Genomic DNA, 22,669 nt, shown 5'->3' with positions numbered 1-22,669 from the left:
GGTGTTTCCCACCCTCCGCATCAGACAGGACACCCAGGCTCAGAGGAAACCCATTTGTACAAATAAGGTCCCTGACAGTTGAAGTCAGTGGTCCAAAGCCATGTCATCTTTAAGGGGACAGGATTTAAGCCCATCAGGAATTATCTGAGCTCCATGAATCCCTGCCCCCTCCTCCCTTCCTGAAGGCCTGTAAAACACTCACCCTTCTATAAAACAAAGTAGACTTTAATACATAAATTAACCACTTTATTGAATATCAATAAACTGTACATATAACTATACAAAATGTATCCTTAGTACAAAATGTTGCTTGCAATATAAATACCAGTGTACCTTTAAAAATGTAAACATCTTCCTCCCGGGGCCACCTGTCAGACCCCAAAAATAGTTCTGGGAGACACATCGGTCGGGCTGAAGCACCCCACTCAGGGGTGACAGCAATTACTCACAGTCCCTTTTGGGACTGTTGTTAAATTGCCCATGAGACAGGTGCCACGGTGACAAACAGGAGACTGAGATAGGTGCCCGGGCCCGGGGCAACCTGGGGGTCTAGACACGTCCGTGTGTGTCAGTGACTGCCCACAGGCCCCCAGGCTGAACCTGGGGGTGGATTACTGCACAGTTAGTCGTCACACCTCCTGGAGGGGTGGCCTGAGGGTTCTAGGTCTGGGAGGAATGGGTTCCCCTGAGTGGGGGGTAGTTTCCTATCAGTCTTCCTTTTTGTCCTGGAGCTCAAAGCAGCTGTATCCAAACACCTTTGGACACACAAACCCACACAGAGAGGCCGACTCCAGAACTAAACCACCCTCCCTATCAGCCGTCCACAGACATGTCCACGGCAAGGCCTCCCTCAGAGCCCACTGAGGCACCTGGGGCAGAGAGAACTGGAACATGGTCCTCAGAGCCCTTCAGGGCCAACAGAGCCAAACAGAGGAGCTCAGAAGGGAATTCCGTGGCAGTGACAAGTATGGGGGCACCTTCTTTCTGGAGTTGAGAAGGCTGCGATGCAGGGGGTTGTCTAGAGAGGCAGGAGGAGCCCTGAGGGTCAGCGGGGGGCCCCTGAGCAGCCTGACTCCTGGTGCTTGTGCAGCAGGGACATGCGGGAGAAGGTTCGGGAGCATGTCTTGCACTGATACTTCTTGACATCTGAGTGGGTCTGCAGGTGGGCCCGAAGGTTGGAGCGGTCGGCAAAGGCACGGCTGCAGTGGGAGCAGGAAAAGGGCTTCTCGCCTGGGGACAGAAACAGGAGTTGAGTGCTAAAAACCACTTGGGGTAACAGCTGACATTTATTTATTGAAATCCCTGCCTGCTCACCACCCACCTGGGCCTTTAGAGCCCAGATCACCCCACCCCTGAAGGAAATCCCATGACCCAGAAAAACCAGGCCATTATCTAGTGTCCAAAGGCTTGGATATGATTGGGAGCTCTGCCACTTCCCACCATGTGACCTAGAACAAGTCATCCAGCTGCTCTGAGCCTCCAGTTGCTCATCTGTAAAATGGAGCTGTTCATCCCCGCCCCTGTAAGGGCTGGTAATCCGGAGGTGGTAAATAAAGCACTTACCCAGGCAAGCCAGCTGAGACAATGATGGCAACTGCATTTACTGAACACTTACTTTGTGCCAGAGACAGCGAGGAGCATCGTATGCTCATCTCCCTTAATCCCACCCTTGTCCTCAGTTTAGAGTCCGTGAAACCTAGGCACAGAGGAACCAAGTAGCATATGGAGGGCCACCCAGCAAGAACCAAGCAGCCTGACTCCAGAGCCTCCGATTTTAACCACTATATAGATGGCCTCTCAGTTAAGGGGGCTATAGTGGGTATTCCTCATGATCACTACTGGATTTACTTCATCTGGGGACAAAGCTGGGGTCAGCCTTAAAGGCTCCCTGGCACACCCCCTCCCCCCAACCAGTTCAGCTCCTTCTCTGAGCTGCTTCCCCATCACAACGCTGACCACGTTTGGTATTGTCAAGTCTTGTCTGTCCCGCAATCAGTCAGAGTCCCACGAGAGCAGGGGCCTCCCCTGAATTCATTCCAAGGGCTTGGGGCCTGGGACCCCCAAGAGGCTACAGAAACCTTTTGCCTTCTACTTTGTTTAAAACTCCTTCCCACCTGTGGCCCTTACACCACCTGCCTGGCCAAGGTTATGCTGAAAAAGAGAGTTATGCACGCAGAGCTAGGTACACAGTAAGTGCTCAGTAAGTGCTTATACAATAGCTAAGTCTTTTTTTAAAAGCTTGGAAGAGCCTGACCCTTCAATCACCACCAGATAATGCTGTTCACCAACTTTTCCTAATTCCTGCCCCAACTAAGAGGATAAGAGTTCACAGTACAAAAACACAGACAGTGCTGTATTTCGTTTTTTCTTCTTTGGGGGTGCCATTTCCTAAATAAAAAACCTGAATAATAACTCATTAAACAAGTACTTATCGAGCTTCCATTCTGTGCCAGGCAATAATGCTGAGCATTCTTTACCAAAACATAGCATTCTACCCTCCCACTCCCAGCATTATATGCCCCTAGGACATGGCCCAGGGTCGGAATTCAAGAGCAGGGAATGAATGAATCCCATCAACCTGCTGGCTGGCTGCCCAGGGCACTGTGCTGGGCACTGGGGGGGGTCCAGAAGTCAGAGGTCTGAGGCTCACTATGGAGCCATCCATTCAAGGGGTCGGTCTCCTGAGGCAGAAATACAACGGAACAGGCCACACCACAGAAGGGGGGAATTGAGCCGGAGACTAGGGAAGGGATGTCTGAGTTAATGGACTTGTCATTATTGAGCACCCTCTGCATACTAGGCCTGAAGGGTCTGAGGGCTGCACCATAAGGTCCAAGTGAAGTTTTTCCTCCTTCACATGCTCCCTTGTGAACTAAGGGCTTACTGTACGCAGATATGGTTAAGGGCAACCCCAGGGCACAGAAAGCCACTTCCCTCTCACCTCCTTGGTAGAGATGAAGGAGCCCTGGCTCAGTCTTATGAGCTGTGACTTGGGAAAAGTTTGATTTCCTTCTTTGCCTCAGTTTCCTGATCTGTAAGGTGAGCGTTAGGACATCACCTCCCTCCTAAGGCTGTTGATTTACCGCATTAACCCAGGTGAAGGAAGCCATGGGCAATGCCCCCCCCCCCCATAGAGCAAGTGCTCAGTGAAGTTACCTTTACGTCATGTATGATTAGACACGAACGTGAACAAAGGAGGAAGGAGGCCTTATAGGATATGATGGGGTGGAGGTCTGTGTGTGCAAGCAGCAGGCACAGACCTGCACCCCTTGCAGATACCCCACCCCCGCAGACGTCTTTATGGCAATCCTGGCGAGTGTGAAATCGGCACCAGGCCGGCGGGGACAAAGGCCGCTGAGGGGGGCACTGTACATGTGATACTCCCCGGATTAAAGGGGCCTGACACGCTGTGGGCCAGCAGCTGCAGCCGGAACAGGTGCTGGGCACCACTGGCCCATGCACCTGCTCCACCCCCCCAGCCCCCACCCACTGGGCCCACCATTAAGGCACACAATGGGAGTCAATGAGGATGGTGATGGTGCATTTCAACAGGCTTTTTGTGTCCCAGCCGTGCCTTTACATGAAAATGTACTGATGGGTGGGGAGAGAGGCTGGGGGGCTCAGGGGAGTACCCCAAGGGTTCTGACTCCTCCAAATAGAGCCCTCTTCAGCTGGGCAATCGCCCAAGACAGAAGCCAGGCAGTTGGACCCTTCTATCAGGTCCCTTTAAAATCAGGGCTATGTGTGCACAAAGAGAAATGGGGAGCCATGGTCTGCCAGCTGGGGAGGATGCCAGGGACACTCTGTAGGAGTAATAATGATACCAATAACGCCTGCAAAACGCCAGGCCTAACAAACTGCCCCACTGACCCTCACAGATCAGAGGTCAGCCATTGGGCCAGGAAATGCCAGAACTGAGGTCTCCAACCCAGTCGGCTTGACCCCAAAGCAGACAGCTATGACCCTTGAACCTTCTACCAAAGTCACTCCCCAAAGAGCAGCCCCAAATATGGTGGCCTCCACCTTTCAAGTTCTGAAAAGACACAGTGGCTACCTCTTCCACATTTCCAGAAAATTAGAGGACAGAAGAGACACCATCTCCCACTTATTATGGTTTTGAAACATTACAACCTAATGGTTTTCTGCTGCCAAAGGTATTCCCAGGTCTGGGTAACAGGACTGAGTTTATCTACTCCGTGGTGGGGGTAGGGAGAGCGGATCTGAGAACTATGGTAACAAATTATGAAGTGACTGAGGAGCCACTGAATCTTGATGGCCAAACCTACAAAATGCTGCCAGAATCCACCGTATAGGATTATGCTATCATAATCCTGAGGCTCAGACATTACATCGCTTGTCCAAGGTCACACAGCATGGAAGCAGAGCAAATATCAAAACCACTTCTGTGCACTTATCATGTATCAAGTGGTGGCCCAGGTGCTTTCTTTCATCTAACTGGCGCAGACCCCCCACAAGATGTTCTTACGCTCATTTTACAAATGTGTAAAGTGAGGCTCAGAGAGGTGAAACATTGACTCAAGGTTTGAAGTTCTGGAAGCAGGACTCAGAGGCAGGTGGGGGGTCTCACAACATCCTGCCTGACTGGGCCGGGGGAGGGCGGAGTGCGGTGGGCCCCTTCACACCGGGCCTGGCAGCAAGGTGTTGGCCGCACCTCTCCCATATCCAACTCCAACCCATTTGGTGGAGAAACGGCAACGGCAGAGACAAAGTTATCTACTCCTCCCATCTGCTTAGCTGAGGGACGAATGAATGTTCCTGCCCAACATGTCAGGGAGCCAAGCCCCCGAACGAACGAGCCAGAAGTCAGGAGGCTGGAGCCGCAGTTTCCACTCGGCAAAATCACAGAAAGCCCAGGAGTCCCCTCACCCCACCCCCAGCGCTGGCGGAGAAGGCAGTGGGGACTGTGAGGAGAAAGGCGGCGGCCACGCGGCCACTCACCGGTGTGGGTCCGGACGTGACCCTGCAGCAGCCAGGGCCTGGAGAAGGCCTTCCCGCAGGTGCCACACACGCAGGGCAGCGTGTGGCTGCGGATGTGCATCTTGAGGGCACCCAGGCTGAGGTATTCCTTGTTGCAGTACTTGCAGTTGAAGGCCTTGCGAGTCTGGGAGTCCTTGGCCACGGAGAGCCCGGCCAGCTGCGTGGGCAACTGGCCCAAGCCTGGGAAGGCAACATAGCCCTCGGCCTCCAAGGAAGAGGCTGAGGTGGAAGAGAAGGACGAAGGAGCCGGTGAGGGGGGGCTGGGGGGCTGGGAGCCTTTCCCACTGTCCTCGTCCGACAGGGAGGTCAGCTCCACGGCCCTGGGGACCTCCTGGGGCAGAAGGGAGGCCCAGCCGATGGGCTGGGCTTGGGGTGCCAGGAGAGAGTCCCAGATGAGCGTGGGCAGAGAGGCCGTGGGGTTGAGGACCTCGGGAGGTGGGATGGCCGCCAGCAGGTGGGCCTGGTCGTAGGGCTGCTGGAAGGTAAACTCTGAAGGGAGACGGAGAAAAGGGCAGGGTCAGGCATTCGGTCGCGCAGTCAGTCAACAAACAGAGGGCTGCTGCGCGCGGGGGCCGAGGGGCGGCACTCAGTACTTACTGGAGGGACGAAGGGATCTCGGCCAGGGCGGCCCGTCCTGCCCCGCCCGGAGCCCCTCCTCACCCGGGGCCGCCCGGCTCGCCCGCCTCGGCCTCCAAATCTTACACGAAGGGCGCCGCCGTTCACCCCGACTCGGGGGCGCTCCCCCTGTGCCCCCCCATCTCCCGGCCCGCGGGCCAGTGCCGGCGCCTCCCCTCCCCAGGCGCGTGCCCCCCGCCCCACCTCCGGCCGCGCTCCCCCTCGCTTCCCCGCCGTCGGGGCCCGGCCGCCGCGCAGGCTCCTCACCCCAGACCCCCGCCCTCGGAAAGCCCTCCCCCAACCGCCCGCATCCACCTGCCCCGGGCTCCTCACGCCCCTGCGCCCACTGCCCCACGCCAGGCCCTTGGGCTCCGTTCCGGGCCCTGGACTTGGCCCCCGAGGCCCCCTCCCCCAAGGTGCCCCCCACGCGACCTTTGCGGGTCTCCCCGAAGCCCCCGGAGTCCCTCACCTCGTCCACTCACCTGGAGAAGAGTCGTGCAGCTCGCTGTAGTTGGGCCTCCGGCGGGAGCAGGCGGACTTCCTGACGAGAAAAGAGCGCGGCATGGTGGCCGAAGCAGCCGGGGTTGCCGGGTCGCGCAGGGGTCGCGAAGCACTCCACCCGCGAGGCCGTGCCGCTGCGCTGTGAGTGGAGACGCGCCGCCAACTCCTTTAAGTACGCCAGCCTCGGGATGGGGCGTGGCATGACGAGACCACGCCCCTTTGTCACCTCCGCGCCAATCGAGGCGCGCCTTCGCCAGAGGCCACGCCCCGAGCAGGTGCGCCGGGGGCTGGCGGGGCTAGCGCCGCGTGGCGCTGTGGGCCGAGCGGGGGCCGCTAAGGAGGCCCGGCTGCGGGCGCTGCGCGGATCGCCCCGCAGCGGAGTGCGGGCGGGCGCCGGGAGCTCCAGGCTAGGCGGGGCCCCCTTCGGGACCCCGCGCCCCCGCCAGCTCCGCGCGGCACGGTCGTCCGCCTCTGGCGCCCCCTGGCGCCGCGCACTGCGGGTCTGGGCACCTGACGTTCCGAAACCGCCTCCGCCTCGGGCTGGGGAGGGGGGCGGAAATTTCCTCGGTCAGGCTGGCGCCTCACAAAGAGCGTGGGATTGACAAGGGACGATACACATTTCGGGGGAGGATGCGAGGAAATGAACACCTTCACGTGGCTGCTGGCAGTGTGAAATGCCACAGCCTTTTTGCAAAGCAATCTGGCATCATCTAGCAAAAGGCATCCATTCCTTCACTTAGCCAATGTTTACCGGGCACCCGCTACGTGCCAGTCACTATTCCCGGAGCTGGGGACACAGCCCTGAACAAAACACTCGGGGTCTCTACGGAAGGGCAGCTCGCCGTTTGGTGGGGGAGAGAGACGAAGTAAACAGGGGATAATTAAGCAAAGGGAAGTGTGCTTCGATGCGGGGGGGGGGGGGAGGCCACAGGGCGCTGTGACAGTCAAGAAGCAGATCACCTGACAGGGGGTCCGGGGCAACTTCCCAGAGGAAGTGAAGAAACACCGAGGGGAAAGGCCCGAGGTTAGAATCAGTAACTACTTCAGAGTCACTGAGAGCAGCTCCCAGGGATGGGGGTGGGGTGGGCAGGCTGGAGAGGTCAGGTCTGCTGGGCCTCCAGGGCCTAGAGTTTGAACTTTGCCCCAAGGACAGTGGGAGCCAAGACAGGATTTTCAGCTGAGGAGGGACCTGTTAGAGTTTGGTTGAGAAAGATCACTCAGGGCAGGTGGGAGAAAGAAGCGGGAAGGGAGGGGCCAAGGTGGGTCTTCTCACCTGTCCGGGGGTCAGAAATCCTGTGTCTAAGGTACCTAATGCCCGGATCGGGGGTGGGGTGGGGGGAGGGGGACGGACTGATCAAATGTGGGGTGGACCCAGGGAGGAACAGCTGGAGCCTCACTCTCAGCTCTGCTGCGAGCCCACCCACTCACTCCAGACAGGGCCATGCCAGGCCTCGGGTAAGAGTCAGGGCGCGGAAATAAATCCACAGGCCCCCACCCCCCACCTCCACCCCAGCTTGAGTCCATCTTGAAGCAAGAACTATGAAAACCCGTAAGTCCCCCTATTCACCACGTAGAATGAGGGAAGGGACAACTGTCTGTTTGGTCCACTAACTTGTGTTCTAATTGGTGAGTCGAAGGTAAGGTGGGGGAGGCGGGCCATATGCAGTCACTAGGAAGAACACACCTCCCTCCTGTGTCTATTTCGTTTGAAAATGTCCTGATTCTCCACACGGAGCCAGAGGGAGGAGTAAGGCCACGTCTCTCTGCTCAAACCCTCCCATGTTCTTGTCTCACCCAGAGTAAAAGCCAAAGTCCTCACCACAGCCCTCCGCCCAGCCGATCTGACCTATGCTGACCTTGTCTTGAGCCACTCTCCCCACTCCCCAGGCACAATGATCTCCCTCCACACTTCTTTGTGTTCCTTCACATCCCAGCCCTTTCCTATCACAGGCCCTTGGCACCTGCTGGCCACCACCGCCCCCCCCTTTCTCCCCCAGATCTTCACCTGGCTGGCTTCTTTTCAGTGTTTCATCATTTTCACCAAATGCCTCATTAGTAATGAGAGAAATGCAAATTAAACCACAGCGAGATACCATTTCACACCCATCAAAAGAAAAAAAAAGTTAAAATTTGGTCAAAGTCAAGTGTTGATGAGGGTGTGAGGGCAGCAGGACTTTTGTCCCATCCTGAGGAGAGTGTCAATGGGCACAACCACTTTGAAAAGGTTTGGCATCCGCTAGTAACAGGTGACTCTCCTCCTCCCAGCATTCTAGTCCTAGACCAATTGAGTCACAGGGGTTCTCAGACCCCGCCGCAGATTAGATTCTCCTAGGGAACACCCAAACCCGGGCCCCACCTCCACAGACATCCTGATTTAATTAGTCTGGGTAGGGGTGGGGGCGGCCTCCGGTATTAGCATTTTTTAAAAACTCTCCAGGTGATTCTAGTGAGCCACCAAAGCTGAGAAGTGCTGCCCAGCCCTAAACTCGGAAGAAACAAGAGAATATTCACCAAACCCTTGTTCCTAATAGCGAAAATCTAGAAACGACCCAAATGTTTATCAACAGTATCATGGATTAACAATGCATGGTACAATCCCATAAGGTCGGAGTAAATCCTATCTCCTGGACATGCCGAGAGGCAGCGTCCAGGGGCCCCTAGCTCTCAGACACCAGGGCCTGGGCCTCCGGCTTTCCATTTTCCTCGGCTTCGGTTGGTCAGGCACCTGCGCCTGGGAGGGAGTACAAAGCTGGGGGAGGACCCTGCGCCGTCCCCTCCTTTCTGACCGAATTGCCCCCGCCCTCGTTCTCCTCCCTCCTGGAAGCGGCGCAGACCGGGAGGTGGGCGGGGTGGGGGCTTCAGATGAGGCCCCCGGGCGGACAGACCCGTTCTCCGACCAGGCTACGTAAGCGGCGAGGAGAAAGGTGACACTTTAGATGCAGTGCTGTCAGGTCCTCCCGGAAGTGGCCTCTGCGGCGGAGCCACCGCGGACCCCGCCGCGCCGGGCGACTGCTCCCCGCTCTCCGCCCCACGCCCCGGGGCGCGGTCCTCCCGCGCCCTCTGCTGGCGGAGGCTCTCCCTGAGCCCGCTCCTGGGCCCCCTGGCGCGGGGCTGGCACGCACGCCCCTAAGGGAGTGAAAACTGGGACACCTGCCCGGGAGAACAGTTTGGGACTATCTCATGTGACCAGGAATGGCCTCTGAGAGGAAGATAAAGGTGAACAGAAGCCTGCATTTTCCACAAGTGTCCATCCCCCACTAAAAGTAAAAACAATAGGGGTACCTGGGTGGGCTCAGTGGGTTAAAGCCTCTGCCTTCGGCTCCGGTCATGATCCCAGGGTCCTAGGATCAAGAGCCCCACATTGGGCTCTCTGCTTTGCTGGCAGCCTGCTTTCTCCTCATTCTCTCTCTCTCTCTCTCTCTCTGCCTGCCTCTCTACTTGTGATCTCTGTCAAATAAAATCTTTAAAAGTAAAAAAAGTAAAAACCCGCCTTGGTGGGTCAGTGGGTTAAGTGTCTGCCTTTGGCTCAGGCCATGATCCCGGGGGGTCCTAGGACGGAGCCCCACGATGATGATGAGGGGCTCCAGGCTCAGCAGGGAGCCGGCTTCTCCCTCTGCCTCTGCCCTCCACCTCCCCCATCGCCGCCCCATTCATGCTTGCTCTCTCTTGCACGCTCTCAAATAAATAAAACCTCAAGAAAAGTTAAAAAATAAAAACAATAACTAAAAATGTGACTGAGGACCATCCAAAGCAGAAAATCTCTCTTCATCCCAGATATCCTCCCCAAAGGCAACTATTTTTTACCAGTCTTTTAGGACCTTCCAGAGATGGTCTCTATAGAAACAAGGTATGTACATATTAATAATTTATATATATGTTATATATATATATATATATATATATATATATATGTACATGTCTTCTTTATGTACCACCAATGGGAACCCACATGCTAGCCTACACTTTGCTTTTTCCTCCCAAGTAACAATATTCAGTGTCTTGAAGATTATTCTGTATCATTACACACAGCTTCCTTAATCTTTTGCAGGACTATATACTCTTCCACTGTATGAATTATACCACAACGACACTATTTATCTAACAGGAGGACTCCTGCTAAGCCTTTCGGTTAGATTACAGTTTTTTGCTATTATAAACAAAGTGGCAATTTCAATGAATATCTTGTACAGACATCTTTGCACTCTGGGTCAAAGTTATGTTATATAAAATGTTGATACATTTGTCCGATGTCCAAATGTCCAAAAGGTTAAAATAAATTATACTTCCACCAGCAGGGTGGTGAGGATCCCTTCTTAAAACCTGGCTCAGGGAGGGTATTGTCTGACTTTTCTATCTTTGCCCATCTGATAAGGGCACGTGAGACCTCCTAGTCACAACGTGCATTTCACATGGATGGGGTGGAGGGTTTTTTTCATCCTCCAAAGCCATTTCTGTTTCTTCATGTTCTGAACTTTCCCTTCACGTCCTTTGGTCACAGAGCTGATGAATTTCTTAGTTGCTGAGAGCTCTTTGTATATTAGGCCAACGGGCCTCTGTTGATTAGATCATTAATCAGTGAGCAAATCAATCAAAGAGTTAATCTCAACCAGGAAGAAGACATTGTCTACAGAAAGTTCAAGGAATGAATGAGTCAAGGCTCAACCTCCACCCTTATCCTTCTTTGATTTAAAAAACAAAACCTCTTGAGTGTCTCGCACTTGCCTGAAAGCAATGATTCAGCCTTGGGCCTGACCCCATAGGCCCTTCGAAGGAGTCAAAATCACCATCCCCAGATATAAATGGCTTTCAAGGGAGTTTTGGGGTCCAAGTCTATCGTGTGTGGCCCAGAGTTGGGGACTCCCAAGAAAAGATGTGCAAACCCTTTTCATTCCAATCTGCTGAGCACTTGCTGTGTGCTCGGTCTGTGCAGGAGACTCACTCACATGGGCACCTCTCTAGCATCCCAAGGTGGTATTCGATGCTCCCATACTCAGGCCAAGGCCCACCTAGAGACCAGTTAGTACATTACAGTGCAGTCATATGACACACCTGTCAGAAAGGAGAAAGCTCTACATGTAATGGATTCAAGGTACAGGTATAGAACACATGGACAATTTGCATATAAAGAGGGAGAAATACATAGGTATTTCTTAGAGACACAGAAACCATCTCTGGAGGGAGACACTAGAAACTGGTGATAACGGTTGTCTCTGAGGAGGGGATCTGGGTGGCTGCCAGGCAGGGGTGGGAGGGAGAAGCTTTACAACGTGCCCCATCCTGTGTCTGAATTTTTTTTATCATGTTCAAATATTGGCTTCATTAATTTTAAGGGTCAGCGGAAGTTACCCATCATAGAAGGCTTGTTAAGTACCTAACAGTCCAATCAATAAAATATTTTATAGCTGTTAAAATGTCAAAGCCTATCTGTGTACCTAAACCCTCCACGGCTGCCATCTCTCTAATTGAGAAAGCCACAATTTTCACTACACCAGGAGGCTCACAGGGTCTGGCCTTTGTGGCCCCTCAGAGCCAATGAGGCACCAGCCACAATACACCAGGTTTGCTCCCGATTCAGCGACTTTGTATGTGATGCTCCCTTTTCCCTGGAATGTTCTCCTCCCAAGATGGCCTCCAGGTTCACCCCCACATCTCCTCAGGGAAGCCTTCTCTGGCACCATGTCACCCCCCACAGCTCTTCCCTCCAGTCTCAGACTCCTCATCCCCCCTCCTGGTTTGACTTTCCTGCCTTGCACTCACCACTACCGGACAGAGTGTATGTTTGACTTTTTCTGCTGATTGCCCTTTAGACCAAAGGTTGGCAAATACAGCCCGTGGGCCAAATCCGGACTGAGGCTTGTCTTGGTATGGTGAGAGGAAGGCACACAAACACTGGGCGGGGCGAGGGGGGGTAGGCAGAGAGGGAGGAGACTCCCCGCTGAGCAGGGAGCCCAACCCAGGTCTTGATCCCAGGACCCTAAGACCATGACCTGAGCCAAAGGCAGATGCTTAACCCACTGAGGCACCCAGGTTCCCCTAAATATTACGTTTTTTAAAAAACTTTATTTATGTAATCTCTACCCCCAACATGGGGCTCGATCTCACGACCCTGAGAGATCAAAAGTTGCATGCACTACTGAGTGGCCAGATGCCCCTAAATATTACATTTTGTCAATAAAAAAAATGTGTAGAAATGTGTTTTCTGTTGTTACAGAGAGAATGTCCTCACTATTGAGGCCCCCATGGGCAGGAAGGGGTCACTCACTATCGTGACCTCCAACCCGCACCTGCTTTACAGTAGGTGCCTAATAAATATTCGCTGAATGGATGAATGAACCCCAAGACCTTAAGTGAAAAGAATTCAGGGGAACAGTGTCTTTTGCGCAGCAGTAAATAAGATAATACCCACCAGGTAGGCCCTGACCATCTGTGAAAGTTGACCCCAAATCTGGTCATGTCTGAGGGGGGACATGGACAGGGGTGGGTGGGCTGCTTTGCCTCCTAGCCTTTTCTGAAGGGTATGAATGTTTTATTTCAGATACACGAGTCACAATTTCAAATACACTACTTTTTCGTGGGGATTAAAAAAAGCCCAACCACCAGACTGCCTGAGACAGGGTTTCATCCGTCCAGCAGGGGTAATAAGAAGGGGAAATTCTGGAACAGTCCTGGGTAACCAGGAAGAGGTGAGCACCCTGGTGAAAAGACAGTTGTCTGAGGCCCTGAGGGTGGCAGGTGTCTGAGTGTGGGCTGAGGGAGACACTCTGGAGCCAAGCCTCTCCACACCGGCTGCTGGCATCTGTCCTAGGGGGACAGTGCACCCTTCCCCACTCATCTCCCCGCAGTTTCACCAGCAGGGGCACGCGCACGCGAGCACACACTGCGCACACAGGCAATCTTTCAAACTACTATCTCTCCAACTATCTCGCAAACTAATTTGGCCTTGGCAGCCTCGCCCCTCGGACTGCACTGCTATCACCCTCTTATCTCCACCTTCCTGGCAGAAGGCTGAACCTGTCTCCAGGAAAAGCCCCGGGAGCCTCCGCTCTGCCCCACCTTTCACCCCTGTAGACCCCTGGGCCTCTATGAACCTCTCGGGCGGGAGATACTGCCAAGCAGGGGAAAGTGAGTGCAAAAGATTTCCTCAGGTCAGAGTCCACTCTTAGGTTCACAGACTCAAAACCCAAACCCTGCTCATGGCCCCCCACCTCCACTCTCCCCCTTGCTCACCCAGCCCTGCTGGTTGTCTTTCCGCTCCTCTCTCCTCTTCACACAGGTTCTTTCCCAGAGCAGGACCTTCGCTCTTACTGCTCATCCACCCCAAACGCCTTCCCCAGCTCTTCCCAGAGCTGGCCTCAGTTCAAGCATCACCTCAGAGACGCTAATGTCATCTCACTCTCCCTCCTCTGTCACATGGGGCCCATCTGGTTCCCACAGCAAGCCCTGAGCGGTAGGCAAGATCTTTAGCCCCATTTTATAGATAAGGAAACTGAGGCCCGGAGGTGAGATACCCCCAAGTCACAGCGAGTGAGCCGCAGAAGGTACCTGGCCTAGGAGGCGAGGCTATTGTGATAACCCAGCTGGACACAAACAAGGTCTCTGTGCCTGTGGAGCTCACAGGTGAGGGAGGAAGACAGGAAGAGGCAACTCACCAGCCCCAAGGGACGCAGGGTGAGTCAGAGGAGTGAGATCCAAACCGACTCCAGGCTGAGGTCACAAGGATGGGCAGGTGAGAGGGGAAGGGAAGTGAGAGGGACATTCAAGCAGCAGTGACCAGGGGCCACCCTGATTAAGCAGCCCAGGGGCAGATGAATGTTCCAGGATATGAGAACAGTTCAGGAAAGCAGAGCCCCAGGACCCTGCCAGTACTTTTTAAAACCAAAAATACTTAAGTGGAGTTTAGGATATTGTGATTTTTTTTTTTTTTGAAAGTGTTTGACATTCACTTTAATTTTATTTTTTATAAACATATATTTTTATCCCCAGGGGTACAGGTCTGCGAATCGCCAGGTTTACACACTTCACAGCACTCACCATAGCACATACCCTCCCCAATATCCATAACCCCAGCCCCCCTCTCCCAACCCCCCTCCCCCCATCAACCCTCAGTTTGTTTTGTGAGATTAAGAGTCACTTATGGTTTGTCTCCCTCCCAATCCCATCTTGTTACATTTATTCTTCTCCTACCCCCTTAACCCCCCATGTTGCATCTCCTCTCCCTCATTAGGATATTGTGATTTTTAAAAATATTTGTGTTTATTATATGAATACTTTTTAAGACATAGACACAAATCACTGCAGGGCACAAAACTGGGGGGCCTGCCTAGCTCTACCACCCAGGGTTGTGAGACCCTAGACAAGTCCCTTCCCCTCAACCACAACAGCCACCCAGTCAGGAGCTAAACCTCCAATCCCGCCTCAGAAGCCCTCCATGCACACGTGTATACACACACATACACACACAAGATCTATCCTGACTTCACCTTGCTGCTCTCACTGATCTTGGAGACAGGGTCTCCAGATAAAATACAGATGCCCAATTCAATTAGCATTTCAGATAAACAACAAATACACTTTTAGTATAAGACTGAATGGGACAGACTTATTCTTTTTTTGGTTTGTTTTAATTTTATTTTTTCAGTGTTCCAAAATTCATTGTTTATGCACCAACAGAATTCTTTATCTGAAATTCAGAATTAACTGGGCTTCCTGTATTTTCATTTGCTAAATCTGGCAGCCCTACTTGGAGACCAGCTTTGAGGAACACGGCACAATCTTGAACCAGCCCCGTCATGTGCAATTAGACTGCTTCTCAGGAACAATGGACCCACAAAAATCCCTGCATCGAGGACTCTGACCTTACCTACAGCTATATCTGTAGGGTGTGTTCGGAAAAGTGACTCAGTCACTTCTCTGGCTGGATTCCTGTGGCCAGACCACTGGGGCCTCTACGACTCACACAGGCTCCCTCTGTCTCCTCAGGAATGCTTCTTTTCCCCTAGACTCTGCCTGCTTCTGTCTCCCTATTTTATGTTTATCTCAACCTCGCTCTATCTCACCCAGCAGTTCTGCATTATAAAACACTCAGAGAAGGTTGGGGCATCTGGGTGGCTCAGTGGGTTAAAGACTCTGCCCCGTCATGATCCCGGGGTCCTGGAATCGAGCCCCACATTGGGCTCTCTGCTCGGCAGGGAGCCTGCTTCTTCCTCTCTCTCTGCCTACTTATGATCTCTGTCATTTAAATAAATAATCTCAAAAAAAAAAAAAAACACTCAGAGAAGGAGGCAAAAATGTATTTGCAAGGATGCTCACTCTGGCACAGTCTAGAAAAGGCAAGGTGAAAACCACCTAAATGGACAAGAATAAAGAAAGCATGGCCCACCGTTACCAGGAGCACCTTGCAGCTGCTAAAGTAACACGACACTGACATGGGAAGATGTGGGTGCATACACCTTGGAGTGAAAACACGTTACAGACAGCAAGTAGAACATTCGCCCATTTTAAGTTTCAAACAGAAACACGATGACTCAAAGACATGTAAGTATTCCACTACTGACAGGATGGGTTGTCTGGCTGTCTGTGGGGCGGGGTGAATGGTTTTGTCTTCTTTATATTTTTCTGCCCTACGTGTCTTCTGTTATTTTAACAGTAAGCATTGATTTTTAATACTGCATATCTGCTTTACGATTTTCAACACAGTGCCTATTTCCTGTCCTATCTACATATTTACACAGGCATCACTTTTTTTGGAACCATTTAAGAATAGAGACGTCATGTCCTTTACTTGTAAATTCCTCTATGCATACCTTTTAAGAACAAGGATATCCCCCTTATGTAACTACTTAATTATCAAAATTGGGAAATCTAACATCGATAAAATACCATTCCTTATTCCACAGTCCATATTCCAATGTCAGCAGTTGGCCCAATAATGTCCTTTACAGTAACCCCCACCTATCAAGGCTCCAATCAAAATCACGCAGCATGGCAACTAGCTGTCAGACCTCTGTAGGCTCCTTGAATCTGACCTTGACAGGAGAAGTCCTGGCTGTTTTGTAGAAGGTCCCTCAATTTGGATGAGATGCCTGATGATTTCTTACGGTTAGACTCAGGTTAAAAGTTTTTCTGCAGGGAACCTCAAGTGGTTCTGTGTCCTCAGTGCCTTCCAACAAAATACCCATGGTTTGTCCCATTACCAATGAGACTACCTTTAATCACTCAGTCAAGGTGTCTGCTAGGTTTCTCCACTACAAAGTCACTAACTTCTCCTTTGTAGATAATTTGTGGTAAGATCGTTTGAGACCAAGTAGTTTAGATGATTTTACTTTTTTTCCTAAAGATTTTATTTATTTGACAGAGACGGCAAGAGAGGGAACACAAGCAGGGGGAGTGGGAGAGGGAGAAGCAGGCTTCCCGCTGAGCAGGAAACCCGATGGGGGGCTCGATCTGAGGACCCCGGGATCATGACCTGAGCCGAAGGCAGATGGTTAACAAGTGAGCGACCCAGTTGCCCCTAGATGATTTTTTTTTTTTTAAGATTTTTATTTATTTATGACAGAGAGATCACAAGTAGGCAGAGAGGCAGGCAGAGAGAGAGGAGGAAGCAGACTCCCTGCTGAGCAGAGAGCCCGATGTGGGGCTCGATCCCAGGACCCTGAGATCATGACCCGAGCCGAAGGCAGCGGCTTAATCCACTGAGCCACCCAGGCGCCCCCTAGATGATTTTTAGATATCACTGAAGTAGGTATAGGTATCACTAAAGTCTTATGACCTCTAGGGACTAAGCTTGTCCACCTGATTCTAAACATCACCTGAGTCACTGCCCCACCTAAGCTGCAAGAAGTTTGTGGTAACACAAGCCCGCCTTACATTACGTAGGGATTTCCTAAATTAGCCTAAGGATGCGTTTTACCTGAGGTTCTTTCTAAAAGATACAGACTCCCAGGCCCCACCCATGTCTACCAATCAGAATCTCCAAGGGAAGGGCCTGAGAATCTATTTTATACCAAGTGACTCCCAGGTAATTCATGTCTTCAGGCCAAGTTTGGGAAACACCCCACTTCATAAGAGCATTTGGTCATCAAACATTTGCAGCTGCTGCTCAGGAAGCACCAGGCACTGGGTGGTCTCAGGAATGGATTAAAAACCGCAGCGACAGGGCTAGCTCATTTATTAGGCATTAAGCACTTACTTTGTTCTGGGCCTGTACTGTAGCTTTACGTGATTAAACTAGGTTCCCATAACTCTATGAGGAAGACATAACCCCATTTTACTGATGATAAGGAAACCAAAGGTTAGAATAATCCGTCCAAGGTCACAGAGCTAGCAGCACGGGTGCTGTGCATTGTGCCCGAGACCACGCATCTGATCGCACCTCCGTGCTGCAACACTGCATCGCTGGATCCTGCTTGAGCAAATTACTCATCCTCTGGAGCCTCCACTCCCTCATGTGGGTAATGAGAATGCTATCAGTGTCTCTCCTGAAGAGCTGGTTAGGCGGATTCAATGAGATGGACTTTTCCAGAGTAACCTGAGTGCCTGGCTTTGATTCAAACCTTTCAGGTATTTGAGGATTAAATCAAAATTATTTGAGGGTAAGTACTGTGTCAGAAACCAGGGATGAGAAGGATTACCACCATCGTTATTCCTGTATTCACAGCGCCTCAGTGAGCCCCGCCCGGATGGGACGTCCGCAGACACTAAGGAAGGTCAGGTGATATGGAGATTAATACAGGCAAGAAAGCATCCAGGGACCAGAGGGCCTGGGCAGATCAGGTTTCCAACAGGCAGCAGCCATCATATCTCGCCAGCCTGCCTGAGTCTCGCCGCCTCTGCCCAGCTCTGCTCCTGCGCTTCCAGTTGGAGGGCCAGCCTCCTTGCAGACCACGGACCCAGTCCCTGGCACTAGGAGACAGGACCCCCTTCAGGCTCTCCCCTACCACCGCATAGGGCCCTACTTCTGGGCGACAGAAAGGAAGTACCACTGTAAAAGAGCTCCCTTTTAGCTCCATTTCAATGCTAGGAATATTTATTGAAGGTACTTGGGGCCAAGTATGGAGGACAGAAGCACACAAAAATGGGCACAGTCCTTGCCCTCAAGAGCTTAAATTCTTAATATGAGAGCGCAAATAACTGCTCAAATAATAATTTAATGAGAAGGTATGTGTTGCCTAGCACACAGTAGATGTTCAGAACATTTACTGTGCTAATATACATTGAATAGGTTTTACAGACTTAACCAATAAAAATACACACCACCCAGGTTCCCGTCAGTTAAACGTCTGCTCTTGGCTAAGGTCATGATCTCAGGGTCCTGGGATGGAGCCCCACGTCTAGCTCTTTGCTCAGCAGGAAGTCTGCTTCTCACTCTCCCTCGGTGCCCTCCCTCCCTCTCTCAAATAAATAAATAAGATCTTAAAAATTGAATACACAACACCCAGTTAAATGTGAATTCCAAACAAACAAATAACTTCCCAGCATGAATATTCCTGGCTTTCATCTCCTGACTTGATCAGATTGTACTACGTGAATATGCAATACATATACTAAAAAGTTATTTGTTGTTCCCTTGAAATTAACATGTACCTGGGAGTCCTGTATTTTACCCACATATTGAGCAATAGGGTCACAGAGGTAAATAAGACAAGAATCTTAACCTCTGGAACTTATGGCATAGTAGGGGTATTTATACAAGAGCTTAATACATATCCTCATTAGCACCAGAAGTTTCTGTAGGAACATTAGACATGAAATTCTGATCGACACATCCAAACTGTAATTGGGAGCAAAGGCAGTAGGGGAAGTGATTGGGGGAGAGGGTGCAGCAGCACTGAATATTCCAGAGGGATGGTGGGAGACACGACAGACACACCTGAGGTGCAGAAAGGCTCATATATGATCAGAGCACAGTGAGCGAGCGTGTTGGGAGCTGAAGCTGGAGAGGCAGACGGGGGCGCAGAGCATAGGGGGCCCTGGAAGGCCATGTCCAGGTGTTGGGACTGTATCTGAGGGTATCTGAAGCCTTTGAAGGGTTTTAAAGCTATGATCCTTCTGGCCATTTGAGGCAAGATGCACTGAATGTTGGCTAGAGAACACTGGAGAGGCCAGAAGGAAAGCTGTGGCAATAATTCAGGTGAGACCATGGTGGGTGTTGAGATGCTAGTGGCAGTGGGCTCAGGAGAAAACATAAGTGCATTCGTTGTATGGGAGTAAACTCAGCACAATTTTGTGGGGGTACTAAGGAGTTAAAGATGATACTCAGGCTAACTCTAGAGCCACTGGAGGGATGGTGTCCTCACCTCCTGTAAGGTGGTGGGAGGAGGAGGACCTAGAGCAGGGTGTGACAGTAAGAGGGCAGATGAGCAGTCAGTCTGGGCCATGCAGAAATGAAGATGCCCTTCAGTCACGCGGTGGACAGCTCCACGAGGAAGCTGGCTCTGTGGGCCTGGAGCTCCAGAGAGCTGCCTGCCCTAGAGCTATGGGTCTGCGTCCATCAGCACGCAGACAGCAAGGAAAGCCAAGGGAAGAGTGGTGAATGGGGGAGGGAGTTTGCCCGGGGACAGGGTGTGAGGTGAGATGGAGTCTGGGGCAGAGTCTGAAAAATTCCAATAGCTAAGAGGTGGGAACCAAGAGGTGGCAACTGCCAAAGAAAAGGAACACAGCAAAGAAACAGGAAGAGAAACCGGATGGTGTCCCAACAGAAAAGCCAGCAGAAGCAAATGCTTCTAAAAGGAGGGAGGGGTCAAGAGCACTAAACAGATTGAAGATGTTAACCGAAGACTAACGTGTCTGCTGGAGTTAGTGACAGGCCCTGTCTTTGGTGAGGGGCAGGGTACGAAGCATACGTGGGAGCAGTTCGGGATAAAATTGGGAAGAGAAACTGAAGCAGTGGGTAAGGACAACCAGTTCACAATGTCTGGGTATGAAGGAGGAGAGATATGGGCCCGTAGTTAGATGGTGGAGGAAACCCAGTCATGTTTAAATGCTGTTTGGGAGAAAAACCGATAGTAGGAGATACTCAAGTCACAGAATAGTGAAGAAGGCCCAGGTGGAGAAAGGAGAAAGGTCTAGATGATGCTGTAAGCCCATGCATTTCTGCCTTCTAGTTCCTTTATAAAGTAAGAATATTTACTATTTACTAAATCGCTACCATCTATTAATCCCTTACCACGAACACTTAATCCATTTATAATTCTACATTGGATTAATGCGTGAATCCCCCCCAGTGCCTAGCAGTGCTAGATGCACATACCACATATGTCTGAGTATGAGGAAATCCTCATCCTCCAACAGGAAATTGAAGAAAAATTTTTTTGGCCAAATTGAACATGAGAGCTTTCACCACTGCAAATGAAACACTCAAATGCCTGATTCTTCCTTACTTATCTACACCACATGTAGAGACAGTTTGTCTAGTCATACATTTTAAGAACTCTGCTGATCCACACCCATTTCGGCACCGAAACAGGGAATGTCCTCAGACTAATATTTTATTCAACGACACGCTGGGCACATCCTGGCATTGCTTGACAGCTGGCACGTTCTCAGTGTGCAACGAGAGAACCTGGAAGTCTTAGCCCCAGGCCAAAGCACCCACACCCCAAATATCCCTGATTCCCCCACAACTGCCACTGGGGGAGTTTTCCCTCCAATTCATAAAGATACCTCTGCCCACCAAATCGTCTAGGCCCCAAACCGTGGTGTTGTTCTTGACCCCTCACTTGCTTTCACACCTCCCTTCTACAAACACCTTCAGACAACCTCACCGCTGCTTTGTCAGCCACCTTCCTCATCTCCCTGTACTCCTGTGGCCACCGCCTCCCCAGTCTCTGCTTCTGCATTCCCTGCTATGGTCTCTTCTCCACATGCAGCCAGAAGATTCCTCTTTAAACCCAGGCTGGGTCTTGTCACTCATTACCTCCAACGCTCCCATCTCAGCTACAGAGAAGCCCCAGATCTGCCCTCCACAGCCCCTTGCTGACGCGCTGCCTCACAACGGCCCCCTTGCTGCAGTGGCCAATGTGTCACACACCGACCAGCTCCCACCTTAGAGCCTCTGAACTGACTCCCTCCAGGTATGCTCTTCCCCCACCTGGTCAACAGGCTTGTCCCTTATCTCATTCAGGTCTCAGTTCAAACGTCACTTTCCTGACCTGTCTTGGATGACAAGGGATTTCAAAGGACAGCCACCGTGTGTAATGTCAACCTGGAGGAAAGGCAGGCACAAATGGTGACTTCCTGATGTGCAACCAGAGCGCACGACTATACTGGAACTTAGCCAAAGGTGGTGGAGGTATGAAGGTGGGGGTAAGAGGACGCATATCACTGGCTTGAGTACTTACTGGTACCCTCTGCAGCGAGAGGGAATGACGCAGAAGAGGGAGAGGCATGGAGGGAGGAAACTGGAGATGCTGAGCTCAGTTTGGGCCACGGTAAATCTAAGATTCCTACGGGACTGGGATTGAAGGGCTACGCCCAGGAGGCAGTTCTGGTAGCCGAGGGCCACAAGGAGTACACGCCAGGCCGCAGGCGCCGCGCTGGGCTTGTGCTGCTTCTTGAATCCCTGTATCCTCAAGAGGCAGCTATTCCTGGAAATGCACAACTAGATAAAAGCAATACTTCTACGTCCGTTTTAAATACACGTAATGAAAAGTAAGTAGACACCTGAGTAGTTCATTTGCAACAATAAAAGTTCTTACGTCCAATTTGGCCAAAACACTTTTATAATTTCCTTCCTGACAAAAATGATTGACTTTCTATATTCAGGCATATAAGCTACTAAGCACCTTTATGTGCCAGCACAGTGCTGGGTACACATTCATCAATTGTGTAATTATAAACTGTAAGGATTAAGAAATGGTAGCAATTTTTTAAAAAAGATTTTATTTATTTTATTTGACAGACAGAGATTACAAGCAGGCAGAGAGGCAGTCAGAGAGAGGAGGAAGCAGACTCCCAGTTGAGCAGAGAGCCCGATGCAGGGCTCGATCCCAGGACCCTGGGATCATGACCTGAGCCGAAGGCAGAGGCTTTAACGCACTGAGCCACCCAGGCGCCCAAGAAATGGTAGCAATTTAATAAATAGTAAATATCTCCTCCTTTATAAAAACACTAGAAGCCAGAAAATTATTCCCATTTCATGGTAGGGAAACAGGTTCAGAAAGGGAAAGTATGTGCCCGAAGTCCCACAGCCAGAGGCAGAATGGAGAACTTGAGCATGCCATGACCTCAGATATGAATGCAGGAGACCCTTTACTACGACACGTCGGGGCTGCCGCCAAGTCATCAGAATGGAGCCGAAGCCACATGTCTCAATCAAGCCTTGCTTCAAGGAGCACGGTCATTTCTCACCTCATCGGCGCTCCCAGCCATGAGAAGGGAGGGTTGTGTTCATTTTCCAGAGAGGACAAGCTTGGTGAGGCCCAGCCGGTGAAGTGTTGGAGCTAAAATCGGAGCCAGATGGGACTTGTGACGGATAAGCACCTCCCCTCAGAGCAACAATCTTCTGGAGCCTCCGCAGGCCCAGACTTCAGCAAAAGGTGGTTAATGAAAGCAGGAA

General features: G+C 51.5%; 1 protein-coding gene across 2 annotated transcripts; it reads right to left on the bottom strand.

The window, feature by feature from the left end:
* Nucleotides 1-229: 229 nt before the first annotated feature.
* On the bottom strand, nt 230-22,589 carry SNAI1 (snail family transcriptional repressor 1). Of its 2 annotated transcripts, none has more exons than XM_047744827.1 (4): nt 22,462-22,589; nt 6,096-6,253; nt 4,960-5,487; nt 230-1,230 (listed from the first exon to the last, which is right to left on the bottom strand). In XM_047744827.1, exons 1-4 carry the CDS (start codon nt 22,464-22,466, stop codon nt 1,046-1,048), a joined length of 876 nt encoding a protein of 291 aa, XP_047600783.1. In that variant the 5' UTR covers nt 22,467-22,589; the 3' UTR covers nt 230-1,045. The 2 variants fall into 2 exon arrangements, with proteins under 2 accessions (XP_047600783.1, XP_047600784.1); XM_047744828.1 differs by having other exon boundaries at nt 4,960-5,217.
* Nucleotides 22,590-22,669: the final 80 nt, after the last annotated feature.

Source organism: Lutra lutra, chromosome 9 (assembly GCF_902655055.1).
Source record: "Lutra lutra chromosome 9, mLutLut1.2, whole genome shotgun sequence".
NCBI classification, from domain to species: Eukaryota; Metazoa; Chordata; class Mammalia; order Carnivora; family Mustelidae; genus Lutra; species Lutra lutra.
The sequence above is the reverse complement of the archived record's forward strand: the minus strand, read 5'-3'. Positions and strand labels throughout refer to the sequence as shown.